Raw genomic sequence first — 23,923 nt, forward strand, 5'->3', positions numbered from 1 at the left:
CTGATAAATATGACTACCAAACAACTCAATTTTAATTGAGGAGATGCTGGTATAGAAAAATAATTTGAATCTAGAAGAAAATGTTTGATATATGATTATGGATAAGCTATGGGCTAATATTTTATAACTGACAACAACACGCAAGTGATACTCATTGCTGGCATGGTCTTGAGGCCAAAAAGCATCTCAGTCAACAGAAGTGAAGTAAAGAGATAAGATGTGGCATTTCTGGAAGTTGAGGGCCACACCAAGACCTCCCTTAGTAGACACCTCTTGTGATTTATACTATTTTAAGCATATGCACACAGACATATATACACATATCTTCCTCCACTCTGGAGAGTTGTTGGTCAGCCAGGAATTTCTTGAGGTATAAATATTTCTGAATAACAGTGAAACAATCATCATTCCATTCTTGAATAATTTTGAAGTGATTACTATGTGCAAAAGCTGCAGTAGGCATTATGGGGGCCTGAAGAGAAGTAAAAGCCCCAGGAATCTTCCCTACAGAAGTTTATAGTGCAGATAGAAAAGGAGACAAAATTCAGTTACCGTTAAATAATAAAAGATTGTTTATGATCAAGGAGCTAATTAACAGCAACAAACAAACCAAAAAGAAAAACCCAAGGAGAGCACTAGTTTAGAGGAAAAAGAAACCACAAAGCTGAGGGCAGAGAAATTATTCAAAAATACCTATTGCGTGCGGCACTTTGCTAGGTACTGTACGCATTGAGTTAAATCGTGTCTATCCTTTAGATTCGAAATTAGTAATTGATGATAGTAATCATGAGGCCAGAAATAATGTCATATATCTCGCCAATGAAGAACATTAAATTAGTAAATCATTTACATCACTAATGTAAAAGAGGTGATGACGGAAGAAGAATCTTAGAAATTATTTATTGTGGAAAATCACTCCCTTCTTTTGATTACAGTAGTGAATGCTTTGCTAGAGAGGTGGGCTTTCTGGAGCTATTCAGTTCAACATCAAAGGCCTTTTCAAGGAAATATTAGCAGGTAACTTATCTTTTTAGTATTGTATGAAAAAGAAGTCTACAGCATTGTCCTAAAACCAAAAAAAAAAAAAAAAAAAATGCTCACTCTTCTGAGAGCCATTGGTCTTAACTACCTCAGACACATAGTTTTGCAAATGCTTCATCCCAAATTACACATTTCATCTGTGGAATTCAATGGCAAACACTTGTGCCTCTTAGAATTGCCAGCTTCTATATTCAGAGTAGAAATCATCCATAGTTTATAACAGAATGACATTAGACCAGAGGTTAAGACACTTGGCTCTATTTCTGGCTCCGACATTTTTCCTTGATTGTGGTTCACCAAAACAATATTATTGTGTCATTAACAAAGTCAAAAGTTACATTTTAAGGATATAGTTCCCACATTTAAAAATGTCTTGCCTACATTGTCAGAATTATAGTGTACAAGACCGTCTGGTAGTTATTATTAATATAGCTGTGGAAATTTCTAAGAAGCTAGATTATTAATTGGCTTTGCACAAAAGAGGAAAATATTAGCCTTCCAAAGTAAAACAAAGGTGGAATTACTGTTAGCTCTTGCTTATCCATTGTATTTAGGGTAAAGAAAACTATCAAGATATCAACTGTGAAACCCACAGTTAGTTCCAAATCTCCTTTCAGTTAGAGTGATCCCCAAACTCATTGTTTCACCAAATCTCTCACTGGAGCAGTTAACAAGTAGCCGCAGGATGGAAGTTTGGCTCCTTTTCCTTTCTCTTGCCCTCCCTCTGGTGGAGGTGTTAATGAGTGAAATGCCCAAGATGGGCAGCTGAAGGGAACTCCAAGGGTTTACATTCTCCACCAGTTACACCTTTGGCATGGCGAATGACTGGCTGATGGCTGCCACTTTATAGACGCCCAGAGAGTGTCCACAGTGGTCTGCTTGGAATGCATCTAAATGAGAGCTCAAACAGTTAATAAAATACTATTATTGCTCATGCCTTCAAGAAAGGAATTGGCCTAATTTTTAACTGGGTTAAAATGTTCCTAATACATAACAACAAAATGTTATAAAGAGTAGGGTTCCCAGTCGGGGAGACAGGATAAACACCTGCTTTATAATAAGACAAATAATGTAATCAGAATAATGTTTTTACATTTTGAAAGTCCCTTCACATGTATTATGTCACTCGACACTCTCAACAGCCCAGCTCGCTAGGAAAGGTGATGTCCTACTCGGAGGTCCCAGGAAAGGACTAGGACCCAGGTTTCCCAACTCTTAGTTCTGTGCTACTGTCCCTGTCCATCCGGATAGCCTAACGCACAGATACATATGATAGCAATTTATCACACTGGTTCTCAAAAACATTCCCAAATTTTTAGAACATCATGATCATTCCTATCCTAACAGAAATAATATACATATAACAGTAACTTATCATAATGGCTCTTAAAAACATTCCTCAATACGGAACATCATCATCATGCCTAACCCAGAGGTGAGATTAAATTAGTTACCCACAAAGCATACTAATTAGCGCATAATAAGCTAAGTAAGTGTTAGTTAATATTGTTGTTATGATTATGAAAAACCATGTTGGAGTATCGTGTTGTAGTACAGTGTTGTGGAGAAAAGCACGGACTCTGGAGCCCATCTCCTGGGCTTAATCCTGGCTCTGTCACACAGCTATCTCCTTACATTGTGTGCAAAGCTCTTGAAGGAATACCCAGCACAGAGGCAGTGCTTTATAGATGGCAAGCACTCTTATTACTTGATAGCTCTAGTACTCGGACACATAAATAATAATCTGCCTTAAGTCACAAGGTAAATGATGGAGCCAGACTGTGATCTGGATGCTTCCATTTACCTCTTATAGAAATGTCTTTGTAGGTTATGTTATTTTTCCACACTTCCTAAAATGGGTTAACCTCCTTTTCATGTCTCCTTCCATGGCCAATATTTACTCTCCTTTACCAAACTGAAAATCTTTTTCAAAATCAACATTTATGAAAATTTCCATTGCAAAAATCTTAACCCTAGATGTCCTCAGCGGTGAAGTACTCCATGCATGCACATTTGCATTTGTAAAGAGCTGTTTTGTGCTTGAAATTGTTTTCCCTTTCTGGACATATTCTATAAGCCCACTAGAGGTACGCTACTTGAACCCTGCATTTCTATTCACTTCTTGTTAATTCACTCAACAGTATCTAGAACTGGATACTGCTATAGCCCAGTGGGCTATTCAGTAAATTACCAAATGACTGGCAGGCATCCCCTCTATTTTATTCTTTTTTTTTTTTCCTTTCTTTGTTATTGGCTGACTAGTTTTGTCAGGGGCTGTCACGAACATGCAAATTTCATGGCCATATAAAGATGATCCAGTCAAAGTCTTTCCTCTAATTGAGGCCGAGGATTTAGTTGTATATTCTAAATGTTTGTCACCTTCCACTCTGAGGAATATTAAAAACTAAGGCACAGGTATTCAGGCTCCAGGGAGTGGTGGCCCCCCCACCTCCCATCCCGCCCAAATCAAGAAACAGGACCCCTGGCGGCGGGCAGGGAGCAGGGGATGGGGAGGCGTCTTAAAATCTCAGGGGATAGAGTGGTTAAGAAAGAAGGAAAAGGTAAGCAGATCACATAGCTTCTTGGTTTTGTTCTTTTCCCTCAGGATGGTGGTGGCAGCTGATCAGACACAATAGCTGGTGGTCCCCTGCCGGTGTGAGGATACAAATGACCCTCAACAGCACCAGCAGGAGGACTGGGAAAGGGAGAAGGGGTGTGTCTGGGAGGGGGCGAGGATGAGGGTGACAAGGTGACAAACGCCGCCACCTCAGCGGGCTACCCCACTCCAGCCGGACGGGGACTGGAGCCGGTGAGCCACCTCCCGGGGGGGTGAGGGGGTGGGAAGGGGAGACAGAGGGGCGGTGGCTTTTCCTACCGGGGGAGGGGCCAAGGGTGGAGGGAAGCCTGAGTCAGCAGCGTCTGATTGGCTCTTGTTTTCTCCTCGCGTCTCCCGATTGGGCCATTTGCAGCGGGAGATGTTGTGAGGCGCGGCGGGGCGGAGCCAGCCGCCTGCAGTCTGAGGCAGGCCCCGGAATTGGGTGGGGAGGGGCGGCGGTGGCGCTCGGTCCCCGGAGCGGCTCTGACCTGTGGAGTGGAGCGGCGCAGCCACCTTTTCCTCAGTTCCGCTAGCCACGCCGGCTTCATTCAGCTGTCTGCAGATTTAAGAAGGAAAAATAATTGAATGAACCACGCCTCGCTGCGACCCCCTTCCCCCAACAGGAGAAGCAATTTTGCTGTTGGGCGTGAAAAGGACACTCCCGTATTATCTTGAAGTCACACGTCGCATCTCTGGTTCTTTCCCCTCCCGCAGCAAAAAAAAAAGGGGGGGGGGCAAAGATTCGCCAAGATGTGTTCCTCGCAGTCTGGGTGGGACCTGTGACCCCTTACATTCGCGAATCCAGTCATAGAATTGTCCCTGACGCCCCTGACGCCAAGCACCGAGTCTTCCCCAGTAGAAACCTCGGCTCCTGGCCGCTCCCGCTCTGCCCTCGGGAGACAGGAGAAGGCAGGGAAGGTTTTGTGTGAGCCTGGTTTCTGGGAGGGGTGTTGGCGAGCGGGGCGGGGTGGGGGGCAGTGAGGGCTTGCAGGTCGGAGACGCCTTGGGAGGGGGTTGGAGTGAGTACCCCCTACCCCGGCTAATCCCCCTTCTCCGGCGTCGGTTCCCGGGACCGTATTATTCAAGACAGAAAATATTCAGCCTCAGAGCCTCCCCTGGGGAGGGGAGGGGAAGGAGGTGGAGTGGGAGGAGGTGGATCCAGGGAGGAAGAAGCGAGAAATCCGCCCCCGGGAAACAGCTCGGCGCGGCAGCGGAGCGAGGCACTTCTGTCACTTGGCGATCGCGGGCGCCCGAGCGCGGCCCCGGCCCGGCCCGGCGAGGCGAGGGGAGAGTCCGGCGGCCGCCGCCCCGCCCCACGCCCTCCCGCGGCGGCCGAGAGCCCGGGGCCGGCCGGGGCAGGTCGCGGCGGTGCCTGGGAGCGGCCGGCCGGGGGCGGCGGCCTCGGAGCGCGGCGGCGGGCGGGCAGCGCCGGATCGTCTTCCCGCGCCGTCCGGCTCGCTCCGGGCGTGCGGGGCGCGCTGCCTGGGGCCGGCCAGCCCTGAGCGGATCCTCTCGCCCCGCTTTCTCCGGTGCGTGTCTGTTTTACTTTCCGCCGTAGCCGACAGGGCGCAGCGCCCGCGGGCGGGTGTGGAGAGCCCGGCTCGCCGCGGGCTCCCTCCCTTCCCGCCACCTCAGGCCACCCCGCCCGGCGCTGGCGCGGGGCCGGAGGGAGTCCGCGGCGGGCGCCCGGCGGGGGCGGAGGGGCCGCGCCCGCGTGTGCGGAGCGAGGGAGGGCCGGAGGAAGGAGGGAAGGGCACAAAGGCCGGCGGCGGGCGCCGGGGTCCGGCCGGCCGGCCGTGGAGGAGGGGCGCCTCCCGTCCGCTCATGAATATTAACCGAGCCTGCGGCCTAGCGCGTCCCGGCCGGGCCCGGCGCCCGGCCCGCGTCCCCGCTCCTGCTCGCTGCCGCGCCGCGCAAGCTGGGCCAGGCGGGCTGGGAAGGGTAAGCCCTCTGTTTGTTTTTTTGTTTGTTTGTTTGTTTGTTTGGGGTTTTTTTTTTTGTTTGTTTTTTTGTCTTTCCCCCGGGTCTCCCGACACCTTTTTAAAAGTACATATTTGGGCCGCCCTTCCCGGGAGATCGAGATCACCGACCCGCCTCTGGAAGGGGCGGAGGAAATCGTGGTAGGTGGGTGGTGGTTTTCTTTTTCCTCTTTTTTTTTTTTTTTTCTCTCTTCCCTAGGTGGCCCCAGGGAAGGGGAAAGATAGCGTCGAATGGTAGTTTGGGGAGAAGCAAGTAAATAAAAGTTGCCCGGGCTGCGGCTTCGTTTCTGTCGCTCCGGAATAATGTCCCTGAAACGGAGCTGCTCCCGAGTCCCACCCGCGGCCGCGCACACCTCCCCACCCAGCCCCGCCGCGGGCCAAGCAAAACAGCCGCCTCCTCCGGGGCAGCCTCGGGGCGCGGGGGCGCCGGGAGCGGGCGCCCAGGCTCCCCGGGCTCGCCTGCAAACGCCGGCCGAGCCAGCGCTGCCGGCCTCCGAGGCTGGCTTTTTGTTTTTGTTTTTTTGGGGGGTGGTGGAGAGGAGCGAGCAGGGGTTGTGAAAAGTATTATTCCATTTTCATCTCGTGGGGAGAAAACTTCCGCTACGCCTAAGTGTCTGGGTGATGCCGGAGAGCGTAGACACTCTCTCTTCTGCCCAGAAAACACACTGATGAAAATGCACTTGGAGAAAAGGGAAATTCTTTCTTGAAGGCTGCACACCAACCAGGCGTGTTTGACGCAACCACCGTGCAGTTCTGAGGCTTCCCTCTCTCCCTCTCTCTCTCTCTTTTTCCTGATTTATAGGAAATCAGGACAATTTTCTCTAGGAGGATTATTTCCTCTTTCGTGCGTGAGGTCCATCAGCGTGGACCGAATAATCTTTCCAAGTGGTGGAAAGGCGAACTTGGTGTAGACATGTGGCAAGGCTAAGGTCAGCGTCTGGAGAAAGTTCATGCCCTTGTAACCATTCCCTGTTCCAGGAGAGATCTCTCTGGGAGCTGACGTTCCAGCCTTCGAGACCCACTCGGATTCCTCCTGGTCTGGGAGTCACGCCGAGGAGGAGGGGGACCGCGGTCTGCAGTTGGCCTCGTTAGCTGCCGAGAAGACCCATCGTCTTTGTTTTTCAAGTCTTGAGAAATGGACGAAGACGGTGAAGTCAGTTGAAGTCCGGAGAAATAAATCATCGGGGCGTTTTGAAGGGGCTTCATCAAAACATTTCATTCCCTGGCACGTTACTTGTTTCACCAGCCCTGCACCTCCGGGAGCCTGGTGTGGAATTCTTCCCTTTTTGGTGTGTGGTAGCATTCCTCCCCCCAATGTGGACTCCAAAGGGTTGGTCCCTTCTTTGTCATTTGAAATGAAATGATGGCCACACGTCGGACTGGGCTACCGGAGGGAGATGGTGACAAGCTCAAGGCCTGTGGGTCCCCCACGTGTGAGGTAAGTGCAGAGGCAGCATCTTGGGCCACTGGCCACGGGGTGTCCTGCTGGCTGGGGGGTCAGCTGACAGGCTTTGGGCCCTTTTGGACTGGTTTGTGGGAACGCCCCCGCTTGACCCTAGGGCGGTGCAGCCTTGCCCATTTTTGTTTCCAGGAACTTCCAGCCATTCTTCTGCAAGAAGGGTTTCCTCATTTTGAAATGCCCCATCATGCCCCATCACCTCAGACTTGGGAATTCTCCCCTTGGAGGTGGCTGGGAATACTTTGACGGGTGTCTTTTCCTTCAGTCCCCGTCCTCCAGCAGTTTTGGAGTTGGGCTGCTTACGGGGTGCCTTTGTGCATTTTCGTGTGTCCGTCGCCAAGATTTGCCCTCAGAGGTGGAGCGAGGGGAGCTGGTGACGCTTGTTGCCACGGGACCTCAGTCTCACTTTGGCTTTGATGGGTATTCTGGCTTACCGTTGGTGTGGACCTCTGTTCTGGGTAGAAAAACAGGTCTTTCCCCATGGACAGTTTAAGCACAGCCTTGGAAAAAAAAGATTTATAGAGTTGTAACTCCAACTCCCCGAAAAATCTCCTGCCTTTGCTGTCCTTTTATTTATGCCTGCCTTTCACTGCTCAGAAGTTCTGTGAGCCGCCCCGGGGGTCAGGTGGCTTGCATCGCCTTTAGCCCATCGCCTCTGGAAGGGCTCAGAAGATTCTGTGCCAGGCTTCCTGAAATTTTTTGGAGCAGGCAGGACAGAAATCAGAAAATCCATTGATTTATTACACCCATGTACCCCGTTGCCTCTCGTATTCTTTTTTCTCTTCATGTTTGGAGCTCTGTAATGACTATATTGTGTTTACTTGGTTATTGGGGATTTCTGTAATTTGCTTGCTAAATGCGCTGAATTTTAAACTTTACTTTTGAGCCGTCTCTATTTTTATTGACAGATGGGATACATAACAGTAACATCCCCCAAAGAGCCTTTGCTCTCATTCTGTCATTTGTGCTTTGCAAGTGTTAAATTTTAACTTTATGGCCACAGGTTCTAGTTCTGAGTGTGTGAGTTTTGGCATTTTAGTAAAAATGAGTCAGGGTAAATTTTTGTGTTTAAAGCATGCAGAAGAACTTGCTTCCTATATCTGACTTCATACTGGATTAGAAAGTTTATGCAGAAAATACAGGGAGGTAGGCACAGTATGCCATTACTGCACAACTTGTTAGAACTGTAGGTTTGCAGTTAGGACCAGTGTTTTACTTTTTGACACCTGTAAACACCTGCTTGCAGGTAAAATGTGATTAAGTATAACACCACAATCCTCTGATCATGGTAAACCATAATAACTCCTTTTGGAAGGCCTCCCTACAACTTTGGTGATTGCTTAATGTGTATTGTAGTTACATAATAATATGTACTGTGGTCCCAAAGCCTTATTTGTCATTGTCTTGTGAATACTTTAATTAGCATGCTATTTGCATTATATTTGCAAGAACTAATGTTATTTGATTTTCTTTTTTTGTCAGTTAAGGGTTGTCCTGAAACCAAGAATTTCTAATAGACACATCTTGTCCTTGGCTAGAAAGCAATGTTTCCAGTTGCAAACTTGGCTTATGTTAACACTGACAGTTATGTATTTTTTTAAGGACTGTGAAATTTGTTTTCATTTGGATGTTACTGCTGGGATGGCCACATTATTTCTAGTTTGGGAAACAAGAAAACATTACATTGCCTGTATTTTGCTCATTTAAAGGTTATACACAGAACTTGAGTTTGGTGTTAAGCTATAATATTGTTTGGGTTTTTAAAGAATAGGTATATAGCTTACATTCTATGAGAAATAGAAATAAAGGGGCTATATGCTATCAGACAGCATCTTAAAATCTCAGGGTAAGGAGTAATTATTGCCTGTTTCATTGTTGTGTATTTAGCTCTCATTGATACTTCTGAAGCATGTTAAATCTCATATTTATTAGTAATAAAATGAGACTTGCCACTGGAATACTTTGGGTTGATAGATAATTTAAGTCTTTGACACTGCAATTAATTTTTGTGTTTAATTTTATTAGAAGTATTACATTCTGAAGTAATACTGTCATTCTTTAAAAAATTTTAGAAACTGATAGCTATGTTCCTAAATGTGTGTTTGAATCGTAAATTGGTATGTGTTTTAACCTAAAAAGAGATGAGCATATATGTCTTAATATCGATGCTGTTGATCATCCAAGAAACTTAACTGTGCAGGACAGGAGAAATCGATGCAGTGAATTAATAGAAATCTCTGATTCAGGATTTATCTAATTAGCTAACTCCACTTTTTATAGATAAGGTCTATTGCTTTGTTGGAAAACATTCAGAAACTTCTTGTTCATCTTCTGTATTAGAATCTAATTGTGTTGATACATGAATAAATGTAAGCACCACTCCCCAAGAATATATCAGAAGGTTAAAAACCAAACAAATAACAGTCCTCTTCAAATAATGAATTGTGACAATTTCGTAGAATGTATTTAAGGATTGTGCGGTAAGGATAGCACAGTTCTCTTCATACAGAATTAAATACTTTAGATATCTGAAAATATGGTTTCCTGCACTCTGAGCCGGCTAAGTGTGCTTTGGTGTGTGTGTGTGTGTGTGTGTGTGTACAGCCTCATCTGTGAAGTGTTCTGACAGCCAGCCTTGAGGAGCTTTGCTTACAGAATCACTTAGTTTAGATTTGGTGATCTGATCACCCCTTTCATACCCTATAGAGCTCATCCTTTAGGGTCCAGCTTGCTTTTTTTTTTTTTTTTAAACCAAAGGCAAAAACTTTTTCCTCAGCTTTTTAGAGCACGTTATTTTTCCTATTTCTCATATTTATTTCACTCTGTCTGTAGGCCCTCGTGTTGCCCAGCGATAGAATTTTTAGCACTTTTCACTGCCTGTTATCAAGACAGGCTTATTTACTAATGCTAATTAATTTCTTTCATTTTATGGCGTGCTTATTCATCCAGCCTGAGATTATCCTGTGACTACAGTGTATCATAGCTGATGAAAGACAATGGTTGGTTGATTTTGGAATGGTGTAAATGATACAGGAAGGCATTTTCCTGTGTATGAACTCACGAGAGTTCATCCTTTTGCTGTTCTTTCTGGAATACCTGTGCACTTTGCTTCGATCCCAGACCCCCTCGTTCCTTCTCAGGTGCTCTCCTGTTCTCTGTCTCTGTCCCTTCCTCCCTCTGCTTCTTCTTCCTCTGCTGCCCCTTTCATGTTGGCTTTACCTAGAGCCAGGCTCTTGCCATTCCTCTACTCCTCTCTTTTCTCCCTGGGTTTCATTTTACACTCTCCCATGGCTTTATTCTGCATGCTGGTGATTCTAAACTTACAGCTCAATCCCAGGTTTCATAGTTGATCTTCAGACCTATGGAACCTTTTGCCTCTTTACCAGTTTTTTTTTTAATCCAAAAAAATGCCCAAAGGCATTTCAAATTTAACAAATTTGACTCCTCTTGCTGAGTTCCTTCTTTCTGTGAGTAGCAACGCCACCTCCTTATCTGTCCCCATCAAAGACCAGGTTAGCACCCTTGACCCTTCTCTCTCCTCATTGCTCCTATCCAAAGTCCTGTGGAGTCTGCATTCCAAATCCCACCGCCACTACCCGAGTTCAGGTCAGTGGCTTCTCACTTCCGAACTCCTCTCCCGGTTTCCCAGCCTTGTCACCAGCCAACGCTCTGCCCGTGCAGTCGTCAGAGTGCTCCTCCTCAACGTTCCCCTGTAGAAAACAGTTTTCGGGCTTCCCACTGCCTTTGGAAGAAAGGCACCTGTCCAGCCCTTCTCCTGTCATATGTCACCTCTTCCTACACTTCAGTACTGAACTGCTGTCAGGTCCGCTGGGGCAACACAAGTCTCTCTGCTTTGGGCCCTCACAAATGCTGTTTTCTTTCACCCTTCCCTCCAGCTCCCCCTCCTCCACCTGCCACCCCTCCATGCCTGATTTTGACTCATCATTCTGGTCTTTTCTTCAATTTCACTTCATCGGGAAAGCCTTTCCTGTTCCTCCCAGGCTGGATTAGTGGCCCCCAGTGCAATATCCCCCAAACACCCTGTACTTTCTCAGGAATAGTCCTTACGTGTTTGTTTGTGTCTATTCCCCCCTGGACTGCAACCTCCATAGGAGCAGGTGCCATGTGTGTTTCTACTGTGTCTGGCTCATAGTAGGTGCTTAATAAATATTGTGGACTTAATGAATGAATACATAGGAAAGGCTTTAATTTTTATTCAGAGTTCACTTTGAGTCCAGTGTATTGTACTGTCTTGATGATCTGCCTGCCTCACTGATCCCTCCTTCTCAGTCCCTGAAGTTTCCTCAACTTTCTGGCCTGCTAAATCTTCATCTACAGCAGGGCTCAGTTTGGCCCTCTTTTCTTCTCTCTGTGCTCAATTTTATGGTTTTACTTATTATTAAAAGTGTTTTTTTTTTAAGTTTATTTATTGATTTTGAGAGAGAGAGACAGCGCGAGTGGGGGAGGGGCATAGAGAGAGGGAGAGAGAATCCCAAGCATCAGAGTCAAACCGTGAAACCGTGAGATCATGACCTGAGCTGAAACCAAGAGTCAGATGTTTAACAGATTGAATCACCCAGGTGACCCTGTTTTATGATTTTAAATATCAAGTGGGGTTCCATGGTGTGATGGTTAGCACTTTGGTTTTAAGTATCAAGTATATACTGATAATTCATATATACACCTATGAGAGAGAGTGTGTGTGTGTGTGTGTGTGTGTGTGTGTGTGTGTGTCTCGACCCCTGTTTGAATTCAGATTCCTGCATTCACTTGGCCACTCTGTCTCTTCTTGGATAGATAGTAAAGAGACATGTCGAAAACCACTCCTGCCCACCTTCCCAGTTTTCTCCTCCTCTCAAGCCCTGGCACTCCCACCTTCCAGGTCAGGCTTCTTGGAGTGATCTTTGGCCTCCCTCATGCATACCTTGCAAATTGGGTTGCCTGTTTCTCAGCTTCAGTGCTTTCCAGCTTGGAGTCTGTTCTCCACACGGTAACCAGACCAGAGGGGACGGTACCGTCTCTCTGTACATCAGAGGGTCACTCCTCTGCTCCTATTCCTCTGATGGCCTCTCATTTCCCTCAGGGTTAAAAGCCGAAGTTCTTCCATGCACAGTCCCAGTCTGCCCTCCCACCTCCCTGATCTCACCTCTTGCTACTTCCACTGTCCTCCCTCTGTACTAGCCCTTCTGGACTCTTGTATATACACACTGGGCATGGCATTCCCCAGAGCCTTCCCACTAGCCATGCCCTCCATGTGGAACACTCTCCCCACTCAGGCCTCTGCATGGCTCGTTTCCTTGTCTCCTTCAGGTTTTGCCTTGAGGTCACCTGAGTGTCGCCTTTGCTGACCGTTAGTTAGGTTTAGTGAAGGCCTCTCCCCTGTTCCATGACACGACCATCCCTCCTTCCTTGTTGTATTTTGCTCCCCTATCGCTTCATCTCCCTCTGACATAGCTTATCCATCTGATTTTGCCTATTTATTTGGACAGATCGTACATCTAGAATGTGTTCAGTGCAGTTTGTTTCGTTCACGTTGTATTTTCCGTGCCTAGAACGATGCCTTGCACATTATAGGCCCACAGACATTTTTTTTTTTCCAATGAGCGAATGAACGAGTGAATCAAGACTTAAGAAAAATTCCCAAGTGTTTTTGAGTTTATCTATGGGTACATAACATGTGAATGCTTAATTTAGATGAGACAGAAGTGTGTAGGGTGTTTTGTCTCTGAGACCTCCATTTCCGTTAGGACCAACTGCTGTTCACATTTTTGGTGCCTTTTTTCTTTGCACCTTTCCTTTGGGAAGCTGGTATCCAAGTAACAGTAACCCAGACAGTGTGCAGCAGAAATGAATGAAATGATTTGCACTAAGAGGTGAGATAATGGTAATTAATAGACTGGTGGATGGGGAATCAGGCTGGTGGGAAAACTATAAAAAGATAATATGTCTGTATTGGTGATCTTTTTTTTCTTAAAATGAATGGCCAATGTATTAATGCTCTTTATTAAATATTGTTCATATCAGACTTTTCATTGTAAGTTAAAATTGTTCACAACATTGACTATGACAAAATGTTAGCACTTGTTAGTTCTAGACGATGAGAATTTGGAGTGATATTATTTTTGTATTTTTTTTTTGTTGCCTAATTCCAAAACTGCAATAAGAAGACACCATTTACAGATTTTAAAAAATAAGCAATACGTTACTAGTCTTGCGAAAATTTGGTTTCTAGGAAACCTACACTGCTTAAAGTAATACTTAAATACTTTTTAAAAAGGATTCACACTACTCAAAACAGTACTTAATTTTTTTTTTTTTTTTTTTTTTTTTTTTTAAAGCATGTGTTCTTTTCCAGTGGAGGCCTAGGATTCACTCTAGGCTAGTTGTAGTACCATGTAATCTAACACTGTTATTTAAACATGTGTTCCTTTGTATACCTGAGTCTAGATGTCAGAATATCATTGTGTGTCAAAAGCTTTGTGCTGCAGGTTGGGATTAAAGGTAAAGCCTGTCAGAATTAAGAATGGCAGCAGTCGCCAACAGCAAGTACGGAGGGACATTTCCGCAGGAGTCCGGATTTGGCTGTATTGAGTGGGACACATAACTAGATACAGGCCATCAACAAATGAGTACCCCGGTCAAAAGAAGATTTCTCCACACATTGTTCGTGTTCCTTAGCATTCGTTTCTTCCAAGCTAAACATTTTATGAAGTCCTTATTCCTTGATTACATAATCTCTGATCCTTTCTTCATTTCTGTCCTTTTGACCAGGTCAGATAATCTAGCATGAAAGTGATAATTCAGTTTCTTTTGTTCTTTGCTCTGTGAAGGGACCTGTCATCTTATTATATTTAACAACATGGTGATTTAAGTATGAGCAATGCTAGTGTCGCTGAAGATGCACAGATGCTGTTATTGAATGCAGCTATCTTCTATTACAGAAAGACCATATGGTGGGCACTTGTTTTTCTTTCTGGTTGATGTGATTAGATTAGTAAAACGAAAGGTTAGTGGGCTTAAAAATTGTCCTGTTATTTATCTAATTTCAATTGACCAGAAAGAATTAAATATGTTAAATCTTATGAGCCTTCTGTAAGTTCTATTGGTCTGGAGTAGGAGGACATCTCCATTTAAAAGCTTAATTCTGGATTGTTCCCACCAAAATAGTTTTTTAGTTGAAATTGTCTTATTCTTAAAAAAACGAGTATTGTGCAAGTAGTTTACTTCATAAAAAAAATATGGAAGATGGCCTTTTGTACTTCTAAAATTATCTGAAAGACAACTGGTTACCTCGTACTTAGGTTAAAGAAACTAAATGTGATGGAAATTGTTTTTTGTAAGTCCTCTTTTTTTCCGGTTATCTATTACTATGCAAGAAATCCTGCTGTGTAGATTTGTGAATAAGAGAATAGATCTAGAGCCCAAATTTGATATTTCTGAATATTCATCTGTTTGGGGGAAATTTTTTAGGCAGCCCAGAGCTAGCTATTACTACCAAAAGATGGCAAGTTAAAGAGCATATTTACTTTTCCTTAGTCACACCAGCTGCTGTTGAGTCTTCTATTTGATATTGGGTGTGTTTTTGATTCAGAATTGGTTTTTTTATTGCCTTTCCCTCTTGTATGTGTATCCCTGTTCTAGATCCACATCTGGCACAATTATGAGTAGTGCTACATACGCGACCTGCTCCTGATCCTGCAACTTCTTTTTCCTTCTTACAACCTAGTGAGGACATAGTCTCTTGACTTACACTCTTGTTCACTGCCTTAATCTTTAATACAACTTGACAGAACTTACATTCTTAGGAACATTTTGTTTTTCCTTTTTCTTACAATGTGGAGAGTATCCTTGAATGTCGATAGATGGAAAGCTGGACTAATGATTACATTTCTTCTGGATATGTCTTAGCTGTTATGATCTTGGGGATATTGGCATCATTTTTTTTGTTTTAACCTCAAGATATCTAGACATCTATAATCCCCAGCATTTTGCTAATAAAGATTCAGTATTTAAAAGAATTTGTGTTAGCTTGGTCAAGGAGACCTACTTTCTCCTCTGGATTCTGCATATTGGCTTCTGGAAACATATTACCTACCGAGTGAATGTGAGGGGAAGGAAATGCTCTGGGCACCTAGTTGAAATCATTTCTTTATTTTAATGCTTTTAGGAAATGTTTTCAATTTATTTTTTTTTCCCATTTAGTAATATATTACTGACACCCTTCTCTGCCCATAGGGAAGATATATACAATTGACCCTTGAACAACGGACATTTGAACTGTGTGGGTCTAAAATGTGGACATTTTTTGACAAAGACAAGACAGTGCTGTAAATGTATTTTCTCTTCCTTATGATTTTGTTAATAACATTTTTCTCTAGCTTACTTTATTATAAGAATACAGTATATAATACATATCATATACAAAATATGTGTAAGTTGACTGTTTCTGTCATCAGTAAGGCTTCCAGTCAATAGGAGGCTATTAGTGGCTGAGTTCTGGGGAGTCGAAAGTTATACACAGATTTTGAAGTGTGTGTGTGGGTTGGCACCCCTTCTGTGTTTATGTGTCTCTGTAGATGGATGTGTGTGTGTCTTTCTAGATAGATAGATAGATAGACAGACAGACAGACAGACATATACCTAGACACACACACACATACGTGGATCTTACCAATTTTGTAAGTGCAGGAAAAGAAAATTACAAAGCACTGTACCAAGTTATTTTCAAGGATTGTAATATGGAAAAGAGATAAGATTTATTTTGTATGCTGTGAAGGGCAGAACTAAGGTCAGTGGATAGATAGATGAGCCAATTGATTGAGCTCAGTATTCAGAAGAATTTTTTTTTTTTTTTTTAATAGAAGGTAACTGAAATTCAATGTGTTCTTTGCAAATAGAATGACCTTCACTTGGGGGAATAACAGACAGAATTCCTGCTTTGGTAGGAATTTAAGTCAGACCAATCTGGGTGATTGTTATAATCACTTGCATAACTTATAAAACTACAGATTTTTGTTCCCACCATTAAGCTAATGAATTAGAATCCCTGGAAGTGAGACTGAAAAGCCTTAACTTTAAAAAAGATTCCCTGGTGACCTTCCAAGTTTGAGAACAACAGGCCTAAATGACATTCATAGCTCCTTCCAAAGTCTGAATTCTTATGGTACCCTGATTTTGGAATTTTTCTGACCAAATTGAAATCAGTATAAAGAAAACAGGCAGAAATATGGAGACGGAATTTAAATGACTAAGCCAGTGAGCACTTCAGGATTAACATTACAATTATTTTCTTCTATTTGTAATCATATATATTTCTACAGGTCATTGGTATACCAAAGTAATATTCGTTTCATATAAAATAAACTTTAAGTCAAAAGAGCACTTTGGGGCGCCTGCGTGGCGCAGTCGGTTAAGCGTCCGACGTCAGCCAGGTCACGATCTCGCGGTCCGTGAGTTCGAGCCCCGCGTCAGGCTCTGGGCTGATGGCTCGGAGCCTGGAGCCTGTTTCCGATTCTGTGTCTCCCTCTCTCTCTGCCCTTCCCCCGTTCATGCTCTGTCTCTCTCTGTCCCAAAAATAAATAAAAAACGTTGAAAAAAAATTAAAAAAAAAAAAAAAAGAGCACTTTAAAATTCAACAGTGAGATAGTCCCACATTTTTGTATGTTATATTTTAATCAGAAGTTACCATTTTAAAACTGATGGAATTCTGACTCTGGTCATATTGAAGCTATTGTTACCTTTTAGCTGTATTATAAAAGTAATTTGTTTCATGTCATTGACAGAAGGGTATATTTGAGCAAGTAACTGGTAGAATAATTTCTTTTGTGCATCTTATAATCATTTGTTCATATTAACTCTGTGTCAAGACTAGGAAAAGTTACAACGGCAGAAAACGTATATATACACATTATCTCTATATATGTGCTCTTTCATATATATCATTCATGTGTATATATGGTACTCTTTATCTGAGTATACATCCTGAAGGGTCTCAGAAAGCATTCTAACATAAGTAATAATTGTTAACAGAATAATTCCCTCTATATACCCTTCCTCTTTTAACACTAGCCCCTGTTCTGTCTGTCCATTGAGTCCGTTTTGTCTTTCAATCTCATGGACTATGAGATGCACTAGTTATCCACATTGTGTTATCACAATGCAAATACAATGTAAGCTAATTATAGAGTCCAATTGCTAATTCTGCAAAAGAAGCAGGATTTCTTGAAGTCATTGAAAGTAATGTTGGAGAAGGAGCAAAGCCACTGACCGGGAGGATCTGACAGAGTGAGACCAGTAGACAAATGGAGAAGGCATAACGGAGGTTGATAGGCATCTCAAAAGAGAATGATTTGAATTCACAGGATTAAGAGAAGCCTTTGAGAAAACTGATGTCCTTGAATGTCATGGGAAATATGCGATGTATTTCTTTTCTTCTAGGAAGTGATGTTTATCTTAGACCCCATGGTTGAATCTCTGTTTGCCAAGAAATACTAAAAAGCAGGTATGAATACATCAATAGAAGAAGGAATAGCAGTGGTGAATGGACTTCCTTTGCTTTCTTTTCCTAGGTAAAGACTGTTTCTGAGAGTTAATAGGAAATCCAAACTTCACTAGTTGCCTTTGATGTAAAGCTGTTTAAACAGAGGTCCATGGCTTACTTCTTCAAAGGTCCTGCTGTTACAGTAGTTGTTAGATGCCCAAATATTTTAGGGTTCTGAATATTTTAGATACCTTGGCCTTAAAATTTTTTTTTTAAGTTTATTTATTTATATTTTGAGAGAGAGAGAGCACAAGCAGGGAAGGGGCAGGGAGAGCAGGAGGTAGAGAATCCCAAGCAGGCTCTGCACTGCCAGCATGCATGGAGCTCGATGCTGGCTCAAACCCACAAACCATGAGATCATGACCTGAGCTGAAATCAAGTTGGACACTTAACCAACTGAGCCACATAGGTACCCCAATGCCTTGGTGTTTTTAATCCCTTTATTGAAGTATGATTGACATGTAAAAAGCTGTACATACTTAATGTGTACAGCTCAGTGAGTTTGGGGATAAGTATATACCATGAAATCATTTCCTCCATTAAGGCTATAAACACAATCATCACCTCCCAAAGTTTCCTCTTGCCCCTGTATTATTGCTACTGCTATTTGTACTATTATTATTATTGTTATTTTTGTGGTAAAACCCGTTAAATTAAGATCTACTGGGGCGCCTGGGTTAAGTGTCCAACTTCGGCTCAGGTCATTGATCTCACAGTTTGTGAGTTCGAGCCCCGCATCGGGCTCTGTGCTGACAGCTCAGAGCCTGGAGGCTGCTTCGGATTCTATGTCTCCCGCTGTCTCTGCCCTTCCCCTGGTTACACTCTGTCTCTCTCTCTCTCTCTCTCTCTCAAAAAAGAAAAAAAAAAAAAATCCATCCTCTTAGCAAATTTTAAGTGTCCAGTGCAGTATTGTTAGTTATAAGCACTGTGCTGTATAGTAGAACTCCAGAACCTTGCATAACTGAAACCTTGTACCCTTTGACAAGGGTTACACTATACACTATAGACTTAGTGGGAGAGACTAGGTGTCATTGGAATCTCCCTTGGGGTGGTATGAATCAAATAGAATCCTTCGCTGAAGATAGTGACAAAACCTCATTTCATATTCATAGTTCATGGTTACTAGAACTGCATCTGCTCTAGATAAGAGATAATGCAAATTCTCTTCAGTTTAGAGGAACTTGGAAGAGGAATCGTCTTTCCCTGTTTACTCCTTAGCTTCTGTCACCACGCTCGGCTGCCTTTAATTTGATCATCATAATCTTTTATCTAACTCTTACCTTGAACTAGTTGCTGAAACACTATGTTTGGATCAAGCGGGATCTCTAGGAAAAAAGGCCGATACTTAAGGCTCTGAAATTTTCGTATGTCTTCAGGATGCTTAAGGATACCAAAAACATATGGCTTAGAGAGTGAATACTACTGGATTTTGCCAAGCTATGGTGAAATGTGTAGCAGATTTTTGACAGTATGTCTTTTCTAGTTGGCTTTGAATTGACAGCGGACCAGATAGCAACTTTATGTCAGTCTCTGGAAAGGATTTCAAACTTTAGAAATCAGTTTGTGTGATTAAGAGGGAAAACAGAAGAAACTGATATCAGGAATAAAAGAGGGGACATCATTCAGAGCCTGCAGACATTTAAAAAGATGAAAAGGGGATATTATGGACAACTTTATGTCTGTGAATTTGACAGTTTAGATGAAATGGGCAAATTCTGTGTAAGAATTCTGGTACCCTTCAGATTTGTTTACGTTTGTGGGGGGTGTGGGTTCCCACCCCAGGCAATTCTCCAACACCAACTAGGTGTCCTACAGTTCTACTCAGTTCTGACACTGTGTACCTGGAGATAACATCCTAGCATCAGATCATCAGATCTCACAGATTAAGGGCTCATTCCTGGAAGACGGCCCCCTCCCTTCAGCTGCCAGGTTGTTGCCTAACCCACCAGCTGTAGATGGCTGTAGATCAGAGGTTCCTACAACCCCCTCCTTGGGTTCGATTAGTTTGGTAGAGTGACTCACAGAACTCAGAAAACCATATTACTGACTAGATCACTGGTTTATTTTAAAAGAATACAATTCAGGCACAGGCAGATGGGGGAGATGCCTAGGGCAAGGTGTGGGGCAAGGGCGTGGTTATAGAGCTTCCATGTCCTCTCTAGGTGCACCACTCTCCCCAAATCCTCACGTGCTCACCAACCTGGAAGCTTTTGAACCCCATCCTTTTGGGTTTATAGTGAGGCTCCATTACATATGCATAATTGATTAAATGATTCGCCATTGGGGAATGATTCGAACTCCAGCCCTCTCTCTTTCCCTGAGGTCAGAGGGTTGGGACTGAAACTTCCAAGTCTAATCACAGGGTTGGTTCTCTTGGCAACCAGCCCCTATTCTTAGGTGCAGTCCAAAAGTCACCTCATTAACACAACAAAAGACACCATTGTTGCTCTCCCCACTTAGGAAATTCCAAGGGTTTTAGGAACTCTGTGCCAGGAATGGGGATGAAGACCAAATATGTATTTCTTATTATAAATCATAGTATCACACCTTGGGAGATACAAATTACCAAAACTGGCACAGGAGAAATAAAAAAAATCTAACTAGCGTCATAAATGTTAAAGAAATAGAATTTGTAATGAAAAACCTCCCCACAAAGAAGACTGCAGATCCTGATGGCTGCACCGATAGAGTCTATCACGTGTTTAAGAAAGAAATCCTACCAATACTATACAAACTCAAAACACGAGGTGGAAGAACGCTCACCCTCTCCTTTTTATGAGACCCAGCATCAGCCTGGTAATAACTAGACAAGAACGTTATAAGGAATGTTCAGACCAAGAACCATTATGGCTGTAGATAGAATTCTTAACGAAATGTTAGCAAGTCAAATCTGTCAGTATATGCAAAGGATAATAATGTCATGATTAAGTGGGAGTTATCCCAGAAATGAAAGCTTGTCATTTTAACATATTAATAATGAACAAATTTAACAATTTAACATAATACAATTAAGGAGAAAACTCATATGGTCATCATCTCAGTAGATGCAGAAAAAGCATTTGACAAAATTTAACACTCATTCCTCATAAAATCTCTCAGAAAACTGGAATATAAGGAAATTTACCCAATTTGATAAGGGAATTTTATGAAAAAAGCTCCAGCTATCATACGTGGAGAAATCTTGAATACTTTGCTAGCAAGGTTAGGAACAGGGTGAGGATGTCTGCCCTCAGTACATCTATTCAGCAACGTACCGGAGTCCCTACTTAGTGTAACAAATCATGAAAAGGAAATGAAGGAAGGAAAAAGGGAAGGACGAAGTAAAACTCTTTATTTGCAGACAACATGATTGTGCACATAGAACTTTGTAAGAAATCTACCAAAAATACTTTCTAGAACTAGTAAGTGGATTTTGCAAGGTCACAAGACACAAGGATACAACGCTACTGTGCAGAAATCAGTGTATTTCTATACATTGAACAATTGGAAAATGAAATAAAAACATAGCCTTATTTTAATATCTTAAAGACAACCTAAATATGGAGAGATACCCTATGTTATGGATTGGAAGACTCAATATTAAGATATGACTTAGCCACAAATTGCCAAATAAATCCAGTTCAATCCCAGTTAAAGTTCTAGCAAGGCTTAACAAAAATTTTTTTTATAAATAAACAAGTTAATTCTAAAATTTATGTGAAAATGCCAAGGACACAGAGTAGCCAAAACTGTTTTGAAAAAGAGTAGTTTTATATTACTTATTTATAATACTGTTTTATAATGTTGAAAGCTACAAAAATAGAGACAGTATAGAATTGGCATAATGATAGATCTGTATAGCAGTGGAAGGCAGTGGAGAGTTGGGAGACCCTTGTTTGTGTATTTGATCATTTGAATTCAGTGAGGTTATTCAGGTGGTGCTGGAACAAGTAGATATCCATATGGACAAACATGAACCTTTGCCTTACATCCCACAGAAAAATCAACCCTAAATAGATCACTGACATACATGTAAAAGCTAAGACAATAAAACTTCTAGCAAAGAACAAAATATGTATGACTTTGGGGGTTAGACAAAGAGTTCTGAGACAGGACACAAGAAGCACTCACCAGAAAAGAAAACAAAATGATAAATTGGATTTCATCAAAATTAAAACCTTTTGCTCTTTGTAAAGCACTGTTAAGAGAATGAAAAGCAAAACCACAGGTGGGGAGAAAATATATTTGTAAAACATATATCTGATCAAAGACCTGCTTCCAGACAACCCAATTTTTAAAATGGGGAAAAGTTGAACTACTTTTATAGAACTTCTTTTATAGAAGATACAGGAACCGTATTTCAGCACATGAAAAGATGTTCAGTGGTATCAACCATTAGGGGAAAAAATGCAAATTAAAACTACAATGAGCTACCACTGTACTCTTATTAGAAAGCTACACGTAAGAAGAATAAAAGTACCAAGGGTTGTTGGGTAGGTGGGGCAGCCAAACTCTTAAACATTGCTGAGAGGGATGTAAAATGACACAGCCATTTAGGAAAATATTTTGGCATACATTTATCACGTGGCCCACTCCTAGGTACTTACCCAAGGGAAATGAAAACCAATGTCCTCAAAAAGACTTGTACATTAATTTCATAACAGTTTTATTCATAGTATTCCCAAATTTGAAGCAACCCCAAATCCATCAATAAATAATGGTATATCCACATAATGGAATGCTGCTCAGAAATTTAAAAAGAAGTATTGATATACTCAGCAACACAAATGAATCTCAAAATGTTGAGAAAAAAGAAGCCAGACTTGGAAGAGTGCATAACGTCTGATTCTACTTACATAAAATTCTAGAACTGAGTAAACTAAGCCTTAGTGACAGAGCGCAGATCACGGGTTGCCTGGAGCTGGGAGGGCTTTGATTGCAAAGGAGCATGAAGGGAGTTGGGGTGATGAAAATGTTCTTGATTGTATGGTGGTTGTGGTTATATGGGTATCTATAGTGGTCAGAATTCACTGAACTGTGCATTTTATAGGGGTGTACTTTCTTGTATATAAATTAAACTTCATCAGAATTTATGTAAAAGGAAAGCAGTTTGACAACACCAGATTTTAGTTAGGATGTAGAGCACAGTGACCTCTGCTACACTGCTGATCAGAGTGTAAAATGCCACCATATTTTTAAAAACCTTTGTCATTTTCTTATCAAGTTCAACATATACCTACTTTATGATCTAGCATTTTCATTCCTACGTAATTACCCCCAAGGGAAATAAAACACACGTTCACACAAAAGGCTTGTTCAGGAATGTTCATAACTGCTTTATTCAAGATAGCTTCAAACTAGGAACAACTCAATGTCTATTAATAGGAAAATAAATAGATTTTCATGTATTCCTAGTGTGGAATACTTTCTGGCAATAAAAAGCAGCAGGCTGTGTGTGCATGCAGCAATATGGATGAATTATCAATATAATGAATAGCACGATGGATGCACATTGCCTCTGTGGGTAAAGGGGGTGATTTCCAGAATGACTGGGACACATGGCAAACTTCCTGGGGGTGATGGAAATGTTCTGTCTCTTGAGGTTGGGGGGAATTACTTAGATGCATGTGTTTGTAACGTGTCATATACACTTAAGAGCTATGTTTTATAAGAGTTAAACATTGGAAATGTTTAAATGTGTAAATATTTATGCCTCAATGAAAATATATGAAAAATGCAATTAAGAATACAAGACACTGCTCACGTGAGCTGCACACATTGTTCTAAAACCGGAACAATATGGAGATTAGGATGTCACCTGCAGAAAGATGACACACACATTGGTGAAGTAGTCCATATTTTTTAAAAAATGCAAAACAAGGAAAAAAATTAAATGTAATGAGAAGTTAATGAGAAGTTAATGAGAAGTTGTCTTTCCTCACTCTCAAATCCTCCAACTATATGTTTTAAAAAGAAGGAAATCAAAATACTTTTAGCTTCTGTGCTTTTTTTTTTTTTTTTTTTTTTTTTTGAGAATGGTCAGGGAGAGAGAGTTGCTGTACCTTTCAGAAAGTTGACCTCTTAAACCTTTAATTTATAGCCCTAACATCATATCATTACATCATATCATTGGACTTCTCTTATCCTCCTAGGTAGTTCGGAAAAATTCTTAAGTTTTGTTTTTTGATAGAGAAAAATTTTTAATTTTTATTTTTTTCTTAGTTGTAGCTAACATTGAAAACTTAAAGATAGTTGAATATGAAAAATTATTGAAAAACTACATGTTCTGTAGATTTTAAGTTGCAAAATGTTGATATGTCTTGGGTTTA

At 42.1% G+C, this 23,923-nt stretch overlaps 1 protein-coding gene, 1 long non-coding RNA gene and 1 pseudogene across 2 annotated transcripts in view; 2 read left to right on the forward strand and 1 right to left on the reverse strand.

Moving 5' to 3' along the window:
- Positions 1 to 883: 883 nt before the first annotated feature.
- On the reverse strand, positions 884 to 5,166 carry LOC131483494 (uncharacterized). Its single transcript, XR_009247720.1, has 2 exons — positions 4,429 to 5,166; positions 884 to 4,193 (listed from the first exon to the last, which is right to left on the reverse strand). It is a non-coding gene; the product is annotated as an uncharacterized LOC131483494 (long non-coding RNA).
- Positions 5,167 to 6,611: 1,445 nt separating this feature from the next.
- ARHGAP21 (Rho GTPase activating protein 21) overlaps positions 6,612 to 23,923 on the forward strand; it is a 133,180-nt gene continuing 115,868 nt past the window's right edge. The window contains 1 exon segment of the mRNA XM_058681681.1: positions 6,612 to 7,054. Coding sequence (XP_058537664.1) covers positions 6,977 to 7,054 — 78 coding nt within the window. The 5' untranslated portion in view covers positions 6,612 to 6,976.
- LOC131484177 (U6 spliceosomal RNA) lies at positions 23,358 to 23,457 on the forward strand (annotated as a pseudogene).

This window comes from Neofelis nebulosa, chromosome 8, assembly GCF_028018385.1.
Source record: "Neofelis nebulosa isolate mNeoNeb1 chromosome 8, mNeoNeb1.pri, whole genome shotgun sequence".
Classification (NCBI taxonomy): Eukaryota; Metazoa; Chordata; class Mammalia; order Carnivora; family Felidae; genus Neofelis; species Neofelis nebulosa.